The 15939-nt window shown below is 36.2% G+C and overlaps 2 protein-coding genes across 2 annotated transcripts; both read right to left on the bottom strand.

Annotated features, from left to right (window-relative positions):
* Positions 1 to 4150, bottom strand: LOC124493854 (uncharacterized). Its single transcript, XM_075732321.1, has 5 exons — positions 3780 to 4150; positions 2411 to 3527; positions 1313 to 2339; positions 602 to 1071; positions 1 to 431 (listed from the first exon to the last, which is right to left on the bottom strand). Exons 1-5 carry the CDS (start codon positions 3844 to 3846, stop codon positions 107 to 109), a joined length of 3006 nt encoding a protein of 1001 aa, XP_075588436.1. The 5' UTR covers positions 3847 to 4150; the 3' UTR covers positions 1 to 106.
* Positions 4151 to 7102: 2952 nt separating this feature from the next.
* sdk (sidekick cell adhesion molecule) lies at positions 7103 to 15515 on the bottom strand. Its single transcript, XM_047056960.2, is given in 6 exon segments — positions 7103 to 8909; positions 8962 to 9576; positions 9635 to 13721; positions 13723 to 14141; positions 14388 to 14677; positions 15057 to 15515. Coding segments are annotated over 5 exon segments (7008 nt in total). The 5' UTR covers positions 14614 to 14677; positions 15057 to 15515; the 3' UTR covers positions 7103 to 7248.
* Between the last annotated feature and the right edge of the window lie 424 nt (positions 15516 to 15939).

The raw sequence follows: 15939 nt of genomic DNA, 5'->3' as shown, positions 1-15939 counted from the left end.
TCTTTTTTTTTTATTCAATGTTCATTCTTGTTGATAATAATTTTGTATTGGTAATGTTTTTTTTTGTTTATTTGCTTTGTCCATTTTCAAAAAATAATAATTCTTTTTATTCATTTTTTACCTGTACAATACGTATACGTTCACGATCAATAAATACAACGGCTGAACGATTTGTTAATTCAGAATAATTTGAACTAGAAAATATTGTCATTGTTTTACCACGATGATCAAAATGAAAACCTTCATGATAAACTTCATGCGCACGTATTATATATTCAATTTGATTACGTTGACAAAATCTATCTACAGCCCATTCAGTATATTGAAACGCTGTACCACGACGTGTATTCTGTACAAAACCACGTTCATAATTATCTTTTTCAAATTCAACAATTTTAGCCAATTCTCCACCTGATACCGGATCATTCCATCTAGAAGGTAGAAAAATAAAGAAATAAAAAAAAAATAAGATTATTGTAGACTTTTCACGATAAATTTATTAGCTTCGTGGAATAATTAGACATATCTGTAATGTTAAGGTAAGCAGCAGCAACAGTAGCATACTTTTCTTTTTCAAAAACAATAGAAAGATTTTACTTACAATATTTCCCATGTTTCAAATGATGAATAAAGTGGATTTTCTATCCGTTTTGGTACAGAACGAATTTGTTCCAATGTTGTTATTGTAATTGGTATACCACCATGTGCACAGAATAGACGACCATCAATTATAGCTGTAATTGGTAAACGATCCATTGCCCTATTGATCGAATCCCATAATTCTAATTCAAAACGTGTACAACATTCACCATAGAATGAGAATTGTTGTTGTATATCACGAATTTCATGATTACCCCTGAGGATAAGAAAATTTTGTGGTGCAAGTATTTTCATACAAAATAAATAAATGATACATTCAACCCCGTATTGTCCACGATCAACATAATCACCAAGAAATAAATAACGGCCTTGATTGATGAATGGTGTTGATTTCCATAATAATTGTGAATATAGTAATAAATCTTTTAGATTACCATGTATATCGCCCATTATATAGCATGGTGATGAAATCTAAATCAATGGAATAGAAAAAAAAACTTATCATCAATAAAGATGTGAAAAAAATAAGAAAAAATGAAATGATACAGGTATGATAGATTCCAAAACACGGAAAGAGGGAATAAAATAAAACGAAAAATTGAGTTCTGGTATTGACATATTTGCACAATATATATTGGGGGTATAATATTTTTATAATAATAAAAAAAAATTCTTTTCTGAAATTTTTTTTCCAGAAATGCTCAAAACATACGTTCAATAACCTTGGTTCAAGGGCAAATATTTCTTCTGCTTTTTGACAAATCATTTTCAAATTATTAATCATTTCAATTTTTTCTTTATAGAACCAATTTTCCAATAATGTTAATTGATCAACATTAACAATTTCATTATCATTGGATGAATCGAATAAAAATGAACCAATCTTTGTCAAACGATTAATAAGATCATTGGCCAATACATGTATTTCATTTTCTTGCATATCTTGACGAAATTGACGAGCAACATTCTGTGCATTTGTTGCTGTAGTTGTTGTGGTCATTACACCAACACCATTAATTGCCGATGGACTTATATTTTCAATATCTAAACGATTCACTTCAGTTACTTCACCAATTTCTGATAATGTATGAAAATAAGTGGATAGATAATATCTAGTTCGTTTACATGAATAACAACGTAATGTTGATTGTGTTGATGATTGTAATGCAATCCATTGTGATGTTGATGTCAATGGACGCCATAATGGTAATATTAAATCATCAATTTCAATATTAATACGTATGATTTTATCAAAATATTCTTCAACATTCATATTGTTGTCTAGACCAAATAATAATCGAAATAATTGTCCATTTTGAATGTGATGATAAAACTGTTTGAATGTTAATTCCATTGGAATCTGAGATTGTGAACGAAATCTTTCTTCAAGTTGTTGTCGATTTTGTGGCATCGATTCATTGTTGTCATTACTACTATTATTATTATTATTATTTGGATTTCCATTAATAATTTTTTCTCCTGAATATCTTGGTGGTAAGAAATTTTTTGTTTTTCGTTTATAATCAATAATCATTTTGTTCATATCATTTAGATCAAGAATTTTTGATGATGATGAATAATAATGGAACAATAAACGATATTTCAATTGTCGACATGGACAACAACATTCTTTCGATGATTGTGATGATGGACAACATGCAAATGGTCTTCCAACAATCAAAAGGCCAAGTAATAGATTATTAAAATTTAGATATGATAATTGTTGACGATCAAATGATCTGAAAAGAAAAAAAAATATTTAAAATATTTCTGTTTTCCCCCCTGTGAAACAACAATAACAATCAAATACCTAAAATATTGTACAATTCTTTCGTTTGTCAATTGTGTTGATAGAATTTTTTCCATAAATAATTTGAATGAAATTATTGTCATGTAACGTGATGGATAACATTGTAATAGGAATTCATTATATAATGAAATGATTTCTTCACGACGACCACTTATTATTGTATTATTCTTTTGCTTAATGAAAATTTCATTATTCGATTGATGATGATGATGATGATGATGATGACATTGAATCAATTTGATTGTACTAGGTTTGATTATTTGACCAAATTTGATTCTTTCATTATTTGTATGATGATGAATTGTTGTTGTATTATTGTTATCATTCAAATTTACATTGTTTGTCAATGATGGTTGTGGTGGTTTCTCTTCATGATGAACATCATTCTCTTTTTGGTCATCATCATCATCATCATCATCATTGAATAATTTAACTTCATTCCAGCCCAATGAATAATATTTTGATGGATAATCATCATCATCATCATCATCATCATCATTCTCATCATCTTCATCACTGTTCATTTGATCATCATTATCATTTTTACATTCAACATCATTATTTGGTGGTGTTGGTGTTGATGATGATGATGATGATGAAATTTGCTTTTTTTGTACTTGTTTTTTCAATAAACCAAATTGTTGTTCAAGTATGTATTTAGGTTCAGGGCCCAATAAATTATTATTAATAATAGTAGTAGCAGTAGTAGTATTTGTACGAATATTCAATAATGAACTACTACCACCACCACCACCACCAATACCGGTGGTATTATTCATAGATTCTAATATTGTCATTGTTGATGATAATTTAGTACAGATATCATCATATGATAACCATTTTATAGTTGTTCGTTGAACCATTTGACAAATACATTTTTGTTGTTGTCCAGATGTCGTATTTGGTGATGTTGATGACATTTTATTTGTTTGATTATCAATAACCTTTGTTTTTCTTTTTCCTATTACATTTTTATTATTTTTACCACTATTACTTGAACGATTACCATTAGTAGTAGTAGAAAGACTAACATCGATACGATAAATGAAACGAAGTAGAAAATTTCTTACGGGTATTTGAATTCTTTCGGCTATTAATTGAAAATTGCAAAATTTGGCTGAATTCAACGGAATGGTGGTGGTGGTGGTGGTGGTGAAACCAGAAAAAATAAAGAATAAATTATATTAGTGATTAAATGAAAATATACCAAAAGAATGAAAGAAAAAAAAACTTTTTTTTGTTCACTGTGTTTGTTTGTTTGTGATAAACTTTGAATTATTCAGGTTGAATGGCTACCGATTTTGTTTGTGTGTGTGTGAGTGAGTTGGATTTGTAAGAAAAAAAATCAATCACAAAAAAAAATTCTTACCATGAACATCGCCAAATATACGATTAAGCATTTCACGGACCACCGAATTTACTGAATAGTTTGACATTCGACATGATAATGATGGAAAGAATAGACCTTTTTGTGGTATATCCAAAAGACCAATACGTTGATGTTCATTACATATTAATGCAATACAACAGATATCATCTAGATATGAATATTTATCTGATGGACGTTTCACTTTAATTGGTGTGATTATTCTTTGTGGTGGCGATTGTTGTTGTTGTTGTTGTCGTGGTGATAGTGGTGGTGTTTTTCGTCGTTTTGTTGGTGATTTTGGTGGTGATCTAATTCGATTCGGTGATGATTCTCTAAAACGATATGGTGTACTACGAATATATTTTGGTGGTGGACTTATAAGCTTATTTTTTGAGCCATAATTTTCTTTTGATTCCATTTATTTTTATTATTATTATTATCAAAAATTTTTGTTTTTTTTTTTGGAAAATATACAGAAAAAACGCCCAAATTATAATTTTAAAAAATCAATCCAGATCATTACAATTTAATTCCGTTTTATTTTATAATGAAACGAAATTTTTTTCAATTAAATTAAATTAAAAATTTTGTTTCTGTTTTTTTTCTATTTTAATTTATAGTTTATTTATTTATTATTACAAAAAAAGGCAGCAATTTGGTGACATTCTGGGATTAATTAATTAATTACATGCAATGCTAAGAATTTGGCATGGAAACGATACGCATTTTTCTTTCTAGTGGCGGTAATGGTGCCGGCGGTAGTCGATTCATTTGTGATGATGATGATAATGATGATTTAATTACAATCCTATCCGGTACAATAAGACTTGATTGTCTTTGTTTATGATTCATTATTGTTGATTGTCTTCGTAATTGTTGTTGTTGTTGTTGTTGTTGTCGACGTTTAAGACAAAAACGTTCACGTAACCACATGATGAATAAGAATAGAATGAATAAAATGATTGTAGTTGAAAAGAAACCCAATATGTACATGATACCAAGAAATAATTCGGAATAATCAGTGTTTTCGATTCCGGCTATTGTAATAATAAAAAACGAAAAAAAAACAAACAAATCAGTTTGTGGAATTTTAGTCATTATTATGATGAAAAATTAAAAACTTGAACCAAAAATCAAATCAATTTGAATGAATAAATTTTTAAAATGCCAAAATTATTTATGGTATAACGTGTACAATTGGATCGGATGAGGAAAGAACTACTTTTGCCAAATCGACCGGTCGTACCCATTATATTTTGTTCGAGAAACCGATCGAATTATTTTGATGGATTGCTGTATGTCTCCTGTACAAGATGTTATGAAAGTTTATCACAGTTTAACACATCAACAACAACAACAACGACAAAAATGTTTATGATTGAAATGATGATTTTTGAATCAAGCAGATATCTCATTGGAAACTTGTAAACTTTGAATGAATCGAGCTGACCAAATGTCCGTGTTATTCTGATTCTAGATTGTTGTTGTTGTTGTTGATTGGTTCTGGATCGTTTTTTTTTGGATTCTAGCTTAAAACACTACACAAACACACACACACAAAAAAAGTTGAAATAAACGTGACTTTGCCACATAATCTTATATATATGCTATGCTATGTGTGTTTCGATTCTAAATGAAAAAGAAAAAAAAAGATATTCCACCAGTTAATACACACATACCTCAGAAGAAAAATGATGATGTTATTCGGAATGGAATTTTTGTTTGTTTTGAAAAATAAAACATTTAACGTTTTTTTTTTCTTAGATAGCAGCAGTATATGGTAGCAATGAATGTGTGAATTTTTCTTTTTTATCTTACACAAAAAATTCTCACCATCATTATGATAGCCATTCTTTATATATTGTTTTGGCTATTCTTAATTCTAATGTGCTTATTGTTTTGCTTATTCAATTCTGAATCTGAATTGTTTGTTTATTATTATTATTATTATCGTAATCAATTCCAATGACTATTTAGCTCAATAATCGACTGTTTAGTAATCGATATATTGAATTTGTATCGTTAATTGGATGAATCATCAAATATTTTGATTCCTGGGAATACGATTCATATGATTCTCGTTATATTCTTGTATGAACGTAAATGATATGAAATTTCAGAATTATTTTTGTTTGTCTGTTGATAATTCTTACGAAAATTTTATTATATCAAATATTTCTAATATGCCAAGAGGTTATTGGATGAATTCTCGAGAAAATATCATCATCAAGTAACGTAGTCGTTGTAAGCATCGAACCGAATATTGGCTTGAAATTTTTCTTTTTAAAGGGAAAAAAATTTTTATTCCATTCCACGATATTCTTGATTTTATTATCACCATCAACATTGATGATGATGATGACGATGATGATTCAAATTGATGTGACTTTAAAACCTTTAAAAATAAAAGAGAAAATGATGAATATAAGATATGTGAATTCGAATCACGTTGTTTTTTTTTGTATTCTGGTGAAAAAAAAAATCTTCAAAGCAAGTCTTTGATTCTTTTCATTTTAATCAACTATGGAATTAGGATTCAAAATAGAAAAATTCTCATAATTTGACATCGATTGATTGATCGATTGTTTACGAATGAATGAATAAATATAGGTATGGATAATAGAAAACTAAAACTAAATGTATGATCCATTTTTTGGTCATCCAATTTTATGTTTGAATGATTTATCATGAATTTTCATATAATTTGATTAAAAAAAAATTCAAACATGTTGTTGTTGGCCCCATCGCTCAATGAGAATGAATGATTGTTTATCAGTAGAAATGTTCATGTTCAGTTCATTTTTTAGTAAATTTTTCTCGATGTTTTAGTTATTTTTTCGCATGTTGTTGGCATTTTTTTTTTTGTTATGATTGATTGAACATATGTTTATGATATGAAAACATGGGAAAACAAAACGAAAAAAAAAATTTATATTCTAATTTGTTTGATAGAAAATTCATGGTGGTACCCGTTATTAATGTATTTGATGGTGTTTTTCTGTCTTCGATGACGTCGAGATTCGAATGGATTCGCTTTTGATAGTAGTCCAGTAGCAATTAACATCATTATGGCATGATAAAAATCATCATCGGTAATGTAATATCGATAATGAATGGCTATTTTCAAATATTATTCAATTGGTGTTTTATTTGAATCAAATATTTGTTCCAAGTACTTGTTTCATTTGAATGTCGATCTCAGATTTTTTGGTTCATCAAAACAGATACAAACGCCACCTTTGGCCAGAATGTAGAGTTTGTCGAATAGATTCAAAATATCCGTGCTTGGTATATGGTTAAATATTAATTTGTCCATCATTCAGTTTCCGAATGTATAAGTATTTTATTCAAAATAAATGAAAATGAGAATGATAAAACATTACAATGTGAAAATATGACCAAATGAACCAATGTTATTTACACTTGGATCTCCCACACCTGTAGGAGCTATAGACATGTGTGTATTTATTTACACGAATGATGAGAAACCTGGTAAAGGAGCTCGACTTCCGGCCATATTATTTACGATGATTCTGCCTCCATTCAAAACAGTGTTGCTGCCGCTAGAATTACTTGGGCCACCATTTGATTGTGATTGAGTAGACGTCACGGTATTGTCCACTTCAGCTTCTCCACTCAATGCAGATAGATAACTAGGTGGGGCTGGAGCTGGAGGCGGTGGTCGATTCGGAAAACCGACCCTATTGATTGATGATTGAGAGGACGACGATGCGGCCATGAATTTGGACAATGATGATTGCGGCTGGTGATTCGATGTTAGATTGTAGTTGGATCCATGCAGTGATGAAGACGATGATGCTGGAGGTGGTGGTGTTGGAACTTTAGAAGCTGCTGTCGATTGTATCATCGGTGGAGGGGGAGGTGGGGGGTAAGGTAACGGTTTGTAAGGAGAACGGCTAGATGTGGCTGCTGAAGCTGGATGTGGTGGGGGTGGATGTGAAGGGGGAGCTTTGCTCGATGTACTGGTGGTGTAAATGTTTTGATTACTGCTTGTTGGTACAATGTAAGGCTTGGCTTGTTTTTTCCAAGACAATCCTTTACGAAGAGTATCATTTACATTGGCGTAATGGTTTACAAACATATTGGCAGCCACTAGCTCATCATGGTCATCTGAATCTTCAGAATCTGGTCCAGTCGAGCTCAATTCGCTTGGTTTTTCGGTTAACGAATCATTTCCACTGCTCAGATCATAGAGACCAGCGGGCGGTTTTATATCTGAATCACCAACATAAAGGTCATCATCATTGTCGAGATCGTCTTCATCCGAGTAAGAAAACGAACCAGGACATGGCCTTGGAGGTTGTCTGGCTTGGGCGGAAATGGCGGCCGTGTTAAGCATGTTGTTGGCATGATTATCTTTGCCCTTGCCACGATTCGATCGTAGCGTTGATCGATTGCGATCATTTAGGTTAGAGTTACCGGCCATAGCGATTGGAACCAGCGTATCGCTATTAACGGCCATGTTTGGCATGATGAGACCAACCGTCGAACCTCCATTGACTATGCCACGCATTTCCATTTCGAGCGATTGTCCGGCCATCTGACTCAGTGGGTTGTCAAAATTGTCATCAAGGCCAAAACCAAGTTCACTTAGGCGATCTTGACTTCCAGTGTTTTGCATTGCTTCTTTCTTGTATTTGTATGTCTTGTTACGTACACAGAGTGCCGCAATTACCATGATGGTGATAATGACACTGAGACAGGCACAGAGAATCACAAACCATGTCTCTCGGTAGTATGGCATTCTAGCTCTTAATTCCAAATGCGATGGCGTCATTATAATGGACTGGCCACCATACAATTTGTTTGGATAGGCTGGTTCAGAAACACCAATATGATTGAACGACATGACTCGGAATTGATACTGGGAAGAAGGTGATAATTGTGTGAAGCTTAACTCGTAACGATCTTGGCGGCCATTGCGCAATGTAATAATCGGTTGCCACTCAAGAGACGATTTTTTGTTTAGATTTTTAGCCTCGATCAGATAACCTAAGATCGGCTCGCGAAAATCTGGATTTTTCCATTTGAGTCGGACTGATGTTAGCGTTTGCTGTGATATAACTTCGAAAGGTGGAGGTGGACTTTCAAATTGAGGGCCGGTTGTCACTGTAAAAAAAAAATCCAATTAAAAGTGAAAATGATGAATTTGATTCATTACCATTTCCAATACGCTCAGGTCCAAGGCCTACGCTATTTTCAGCACGAACTTTAAACGTGTAAGTAACTCGTTCACGCAAAGCACTGACCATAAGGTAGGAATCGTTTATTTTTTGTTTGACTTGTTTGCTGAAATCACCAATCAATGTCTCATATGTGATGTAATAGCCGAGCAAAAGACCGTTTGGTTCTGCCGGTGGACGCCATGATACTTTCACCTGTGACATGGTGATCTCATCGAACTCAATAGGACCAATTTCACCAGGTAAATCCTCTAGTGTTTGCACGATCGTTGGCTTGGATCTAGGGCCATCACCAGCTGGATTGAATGCCGAAATTTGTATTGAGTAGTTGGTCCATTTGTACAAGTCAAGTAGAATAAACGAAGAAAGTGTGTCAGGTACAATCTCCATCATCTCGCGTGGCAACGATTTTGTATGTTGATTCGAGTCAATCACAGAATTCGATCTATTAAGCATATGAACCCAGTAGAATATCTTGTAGCCCATTATCTGGCCATTCTGTTTGGATTGATCTGGGGGTTTCCATGTGACCTTAATTTCGGTTGAACTAAGCGGTTCGGCACAAATATCCAATGGTTCACCGGTAGGTACAGCTAACGAAAGTGAAAAGGCTTTAGTGATCTACATAAAATTGATCATGAAAACACTTACCTTCACCAACGTAAACAACTTTGGGCTTGGTAGAAGGACCATCACCTTGTCCATTGAAAGCGATGACACGTATTTCGTAATGCTGATCTCTTTCAAGATTGTCAATAGTGGCTTGGGTGCGATTCTTGCCACGAACTAGTGATGAAGGACATGAACCACCCACTCCTTGCTCGGTTATTAGACAGTACTGGACACGATAGCCAGCGCCCATTTCATCACCATTCCAATCCTGTACAGACATCCAACGAACCGATATCGATGTAGGTGTGAACGGTGATACGGTCACTGATTCTGGAACTGTGTCTGGTGGAGCTGGTAATGTTCGAGTTATGGGTGATTCAGAAGACCAACCGGAATCACCGATATCGTTGGTAGCTTTCAAACGAAACTGATATGTTGTGAATGGTCGAAGATTGGTCAGTTTGTACGATCGAATGGTTGGATCTATTTTGTGCGGATATGTCCACCAGTGACCACCCTGGCTAGAAATTTGCACAGTGTAGTATCGGAGTGGAGCGTAGCCATCACGACCAGGGGTCCAGCTGATGGTTACTTGTCGCGAACTTATTTGCGATACACTGATAAGCGGCTGTGATGGTGGTGATGGAAGTTCACGAGTGTTGGTCGTGTAAACCAGTGCTTTAGCTGCTTGACCCCAGCCTTCAATCGTTTTAGCAGTAACCTCGAACATGTAGTATGTTTCAGGACGAAGGTCTAAAAATCGATAGGTCCGGTCAGTTGATTGGAACTCGCGTGTGATAGGTGATTGGTGATAGTACTGATCATCGCTAAGACGATAGGCAATCTTGTAGGCTAAAATTTCACCGTTAGGCTCTTCAGGTATATCCCATTTGATACGAGCTGTGGTGAGCGTAACATCTGGAAAAGTCACATTTGACGGTGGTCCAGGTACGTCCTGGAATGTTTCGGCCATGACTGGCATTGAATAAACACCATCGCCAACGTGAGTAAAAGCACACACACTGATCTGATAACGAGTGTACTTTTTCAATTCGGTTAGTGTAGCCGTACGTGATGAATTGCTTTCGATCAATTTGAATTGAGCAACATTACCATTCTTGAGTATTGCGTATCGAACTTTGAAGCCTTGGATAATACCATTACGATCGTACTCGGCCACATCATCCCAGTCGACTACGATGGTCGTCGATGAAGTGGATCTTACCTGGACAGAATGAGGCCCAGAGCTTGGAGTTGCTTCGTTGGTTCGTTGTATGTAATAGTGGCTGCCATGTGATGTACCAAGATCGTTGAGTGTAAACACCTGTATTCCATAGTTAGTGTATTCTTTCAACGAGGTGATAAGGTAAGAATGTGAATGATAATCAGAAAGAATGTGCCATTTCAAAGGCTCATTTGTTATTGGCGATCCATCGTTTGTTAGTTGACGCCAGGTGATGTTGTATCCACGTGGATGGCCATGCCATGATTCAGGCGGAAGTGGTGTCCATCGAACTCGCAAAGCGGTAGCCGATACTGTACGTACGGTAACGTTTGATGGTGGACCCTGTGGTAATGCTTGCAACGTTTGAAATGGAGGTGAAGGAGCAGATGGTTTGAGTGCTGGGCCCACTACATTTACAGGAATGAGACGAAGTCGATATTCGACGTACGGACGAAGATTGTGCACAGTGATGGCATCTTCCTGTGTATGATTAATCGATTCATAAATGACTGACCAGTTTTCAGCATTACGTAATTTATAGAGTTGACTTTCAACGATCCACTTAGTGATAGATGCATTGCCATTAAATCCAGGTGTGAATTGCAAGACGACAGAAAAAGGCTGTATGTTTGATATGGCCAGATGAGTAGGAGCGATTGGAAGAACAGGTGGAACTGAGCTCTGAATTGTCGAACTAATAATAGGTCCAGCTCCAACATCCGTCCATGCATTTATCTGGAATGTGTAGGCGGTTTGAGGAATAAGATTCATGATTATGGTCTGGTTTTCTGTGGCAGTCAGATTCTTAACTATAGCGGTGGTTCGTTCATGGCCGACAGAATAATAGCGAAGTGTATAACCTTTCAATTTGCCATTAACTTTTTTCGGCCGAGACCATATGACACGAACACTCTTGTCGAGGATATCACGGAATTTAAGAAAAGCTACTTCCTGAGGCAAATCTTGTTCGGTGGTAACAACAGGAGGTGGTTCAAATTTCGGTCCATCGCCAGCACTAGTAAAACAAAGAACAGTTACGTCGTACGTAGTATATGGTTCTAGTCCGTCCATGATGGCAATTTGTTGACCATCCTGATGAAATGGTGAGGGTGGTACAGTGATTTCGCGAGCCAGCTGTTCTGAAAACAGTCCGATACTCGGATATGGATGTGTGTTAGATTCTAGCGATCGATAATCTTCGGTGGGATTGGCTGAATTTACATTGGTGGCCGTGGAATTCTTTGAAATCCAAGCCTGAACTTTATAACCTTGGTTAATGCCGTTGATGAGCTGTGGATCGGGTGAAAACCATTGAACACGTATGGCAGTAGAATTAATGGCTTCGGCCAGTAACGCTCTGACTTGTGCGGCCGGTCGACCTTCTTTGGTTCGAACGTAAATGCTGGAACTATAAATACCTATACCCATTTCGTTGTATGCGGCTACCTGAATCTGATAATTCTGCCATACGATCAAATCTTCAAGCAAGCAGGACATTTGAGCAGCATTGGTCACATTGTACGTGTACCAAGGGGTGTGTTCGGCATAGCCAGCCAGTTTGTAACGAACAATGTAGCCCAACAGGTGGCCATTATGTGATTCTGGAGGTGGCTGCTGCCATTGGATTGTGATGGCTGTCGATGAACGAGGAGCACCTACCACACCTACTGGACTGGAATTTGGCGGTTGTGCAGGCAATGTAATCGGTGGATTAGACGAAGCACTGGGCTGACCTTCACCCACAGAATTTACGGCCGATACACGGAATTGATAGGTAGTTGCAGGACGAAGATTGGTGATGAGTACAAAATTCTGTGTGGATGAGATGTTCATTGAAGCTGTTGTCCATGTGTTGACACCATAAACTAGTTCGTCGTCATTAGATGGTTGCTTTGAAGCTGTTCCTGCTGTAACCCGAGTCGAATCAGAATCTGCATGATTAATAGGGTTGTTAGCGATCGTTCGCATCTGAACTACATATTTAGTGATGGGTGAATTTCCATCAAACGGAGGCGTCCATGATACGTTTACGAGACCACCGTTGACGTTGAGTGTGGCTACAACATTGGTTGGTGGGTGTGGCAATTCTATAACGTCAAGTCGAGCAGAGCGCTTGTCATTACCGCCAATAGATTCCACACGACATGTATAAAGACCAACGTCAGTGTTTCGCACCTGTTCGATATGCAATGTGTTGTCGGCCGTTATTTTGATTCGTGAAGAGGTGATGGCCGTCAGGTTTCGTTTTTGAAAAGTCCAGTAAACTTTGACCGGAATTGTCGGATCGTGACGTACACGACATTGAAGTTCAGCAGTCGAACTAAGAATGACTTTACTGTCTACCGGTGGCTGGTCAATCTGTGTACGTATGATGACGGACAAACGTGTCGTTCCGTTGATTACACCTAGATTGTTTTGTCTAACGCAGGTGTACATGCCCTCGTCCGATTTCTCTACTTGAGTGATAATCAAAGCTCCATGGGCATTGCTGTCGTATTTTCGTTTTGAATCCAAATCAAGACGACGTTTTGGTTGGCCGGTAGTTTGATACCACCACTCGACAGTAGGAAATGGAGATCCAGTAGCTTCACATTGGATTTCTGCATCACGTCCGTCTTGTATAGTTAACGTTTCTGGTGGTCCACCGTTAGTGAATGTGGGAGGTTCGTGTTGTTGAATTGAGGTTGGAGCAGAATTCGAATATGTTCTGGCAGGATAGTCCTCGTATTCGGTAATATGACCAGGAGCGAATGGCATCGTGGTAAATGTGTCTACCGTTGGTTCACTCCATCTGTCTATGCTTTGCGTTTGTACCGAGATGTTATATGTTTTGCCTGCCGTCAACCCATGAAAAGCAACCGAAGGTCGATGTCCAAGTTCCGGACGTTCGATAATTCTTATGGGATTCATAAGCATCGTCTGGAGAAATCGTGACACGGTAATGATCAAAGATAGATTCAGCTGGATTGGCAAGTTTGACAAGCAATGTCGTCTCATTACGGAACCAGATTTTGGGTTCAGGTAAAGAAGCTGGGTTGGTGGTGAAATTGGCTTCCAGATATTGGCGAGATTCTTCATTTCGATAGACAGTATGCAGGCGAACTTGGTATGAAGCTCCTGGTGTCAAATCACGTATTGGAACCGGTGTAGCATCGTGCAAGCCAACGACAATTGTCCGTATTCCACTATCATCTTGGATAGACAATGGTTCTATAGTTATTTTGAATGAATGAAAACGGCCTTCCAATGGGGGATTCCAATCAAGTAATACTAATTTGCCACTTTGCACTTGAACCGATAGATCACGAGGCGGATGAATAGCTACAGAAATGAATAATAAGTATGTTAGTAAATAGTCATTTTATCAATAAATAAATGTATTTCAGAAAGGCCAGCATTGTCCATTTGGAACAGATTTGTTTTCAATAAATTTTGTCTATCTGCTTAATAGATCATTGTTCTCGCAAATGATATCTTTTCTTCACTGATAATGAGTAAAATCTGTTATCTGTTGGCCTTTTTCCAATTGGATAATGATTGGTCTGAATGATGATAACGGGCGCCTACCTGAGTGGACAATCGTGATGATATGCAGCAGTAACATTAGTATTGTGGGAATGACAAAAGGTGGCCATTGATGTAGATTTGATATCGTAAACCGTCTTCGAATATGTGTCCGATGATCAAGCAAATGTGGTCGTATAGTGGAACGATTGTAATGTTTATCACGTGGTTGATTTTGGATGCAATCATCGATATCTTCATGATTATTGTCGATCACAATGAGCTCCATAGCTTGATGGTGATATGTTTATTCAGAAATTTAATCAAATCAAACTTGAAATGCCATTATAATTCTGTGTAGAGAAATTGAAAAATGAGAATCATTTGTCAGTTATATACAATTATTATGGAACAAAAAACAAAGGGAGTCAATGATCCATTCACAACATTCTGGTGTCTTGTTGCAGACTAATGTGTCTGCACGTGTATGTGTGTGTGTGAATGAAAAGGACCGTTCCAGTATGGGTTGATGAAACCAGCTGCAATGCAATCCAAACGGTCATATTGCCGACGGGTGTGCCTGCCTGGCTGCAATAGCAATCGATTCGAATAGAATAAATGGATTCATTTTATGGAACGAATACCATGTGTTTATTGATTGGTGTGTGTGATATTATGGAAAACGATCTAGTCGATGATTGAATTGAATGGATAATTGAACTTAATGCTTACCTGATTTTAGATTGTTGATGATGGTTGAATTCAAAAATTACAAAAATTAATACAAACACACACACACACGTACGCAATATTGATAGTAATGGAATGGTAATGATATTTGAAACTTGACAATCACTATGAATGGATGATGTTTTGAGTAAGCACAATCAAGAAGCCATACAAATGGAGAATGTAGCCATCACAACAGGTAGCGTGAGAACCAATATAAACATCAGGTAAACAGGTAATGACCACAATCCATTTAAAATTGTGATGATCAATACTAATATCAAATGTCAACTTTTCGATGCTTCTTCGACTTTGAATTAATTGGATGTTATATACTTGTATTTGTTTGTGCCAAGCAAGCTAAACTCATTTTGAATCGACGTATGTAATGAGCTCGCTTGACGAGTATATATTATGACTAGCACGAATGTTCAGCTAGTTGGCCAATTGCATACACACACACACACACACACACACACACTCAACACAAACGAGAAGGGAAGAATGAGAATGGTGGATTCAAGACAATTAAGTTTTAGTAGTGGTCCATCATCATCATCATCGTCATCAAACACACACACACATACGAACATTTCGTGGTCAACGCAACAAGTGTGTGTGTTATATTCTACACAGCCTTGGCTTACAAACTTTGACGACCTTTGAACCTGGTTCTATGCCAATGTTTTTTTACTCCCTCCTCTCGTCTTATACAGGTGTATAAGACGGCGACATTGCCATAATGATTGCAAGGATTAATAGTTGATGATTCATCGTACAGATACAATTGACACATGAACATTGTTAAATCTATACAACATAAAAGATGGACAATGAAACATGAGTTGGTCGTGACTGTTTTTCTAACCAAATGATATTAATTAAT

The sequence above is a fragment of the Dermatophagoides farinae genome, chromosome 6, assembly GCF_024713945.1.
Source record: "Dermatophagoides farinae isolate YC_2012a chromosome 6, ASM2471394v1, whole genome shotgun sequence".
NCBI classification, from domain to species: domain Eukaryota; kingdom Metazoa; phylum Arthropoda; class Arachnida; order Sarcoptiformes; family Pyroglyphidae; genus Dermatophagoides; species Dermatophagoides farinae.
This window is presented reverse-complemented; position numbering and strand designations above follow the sequence as displayed.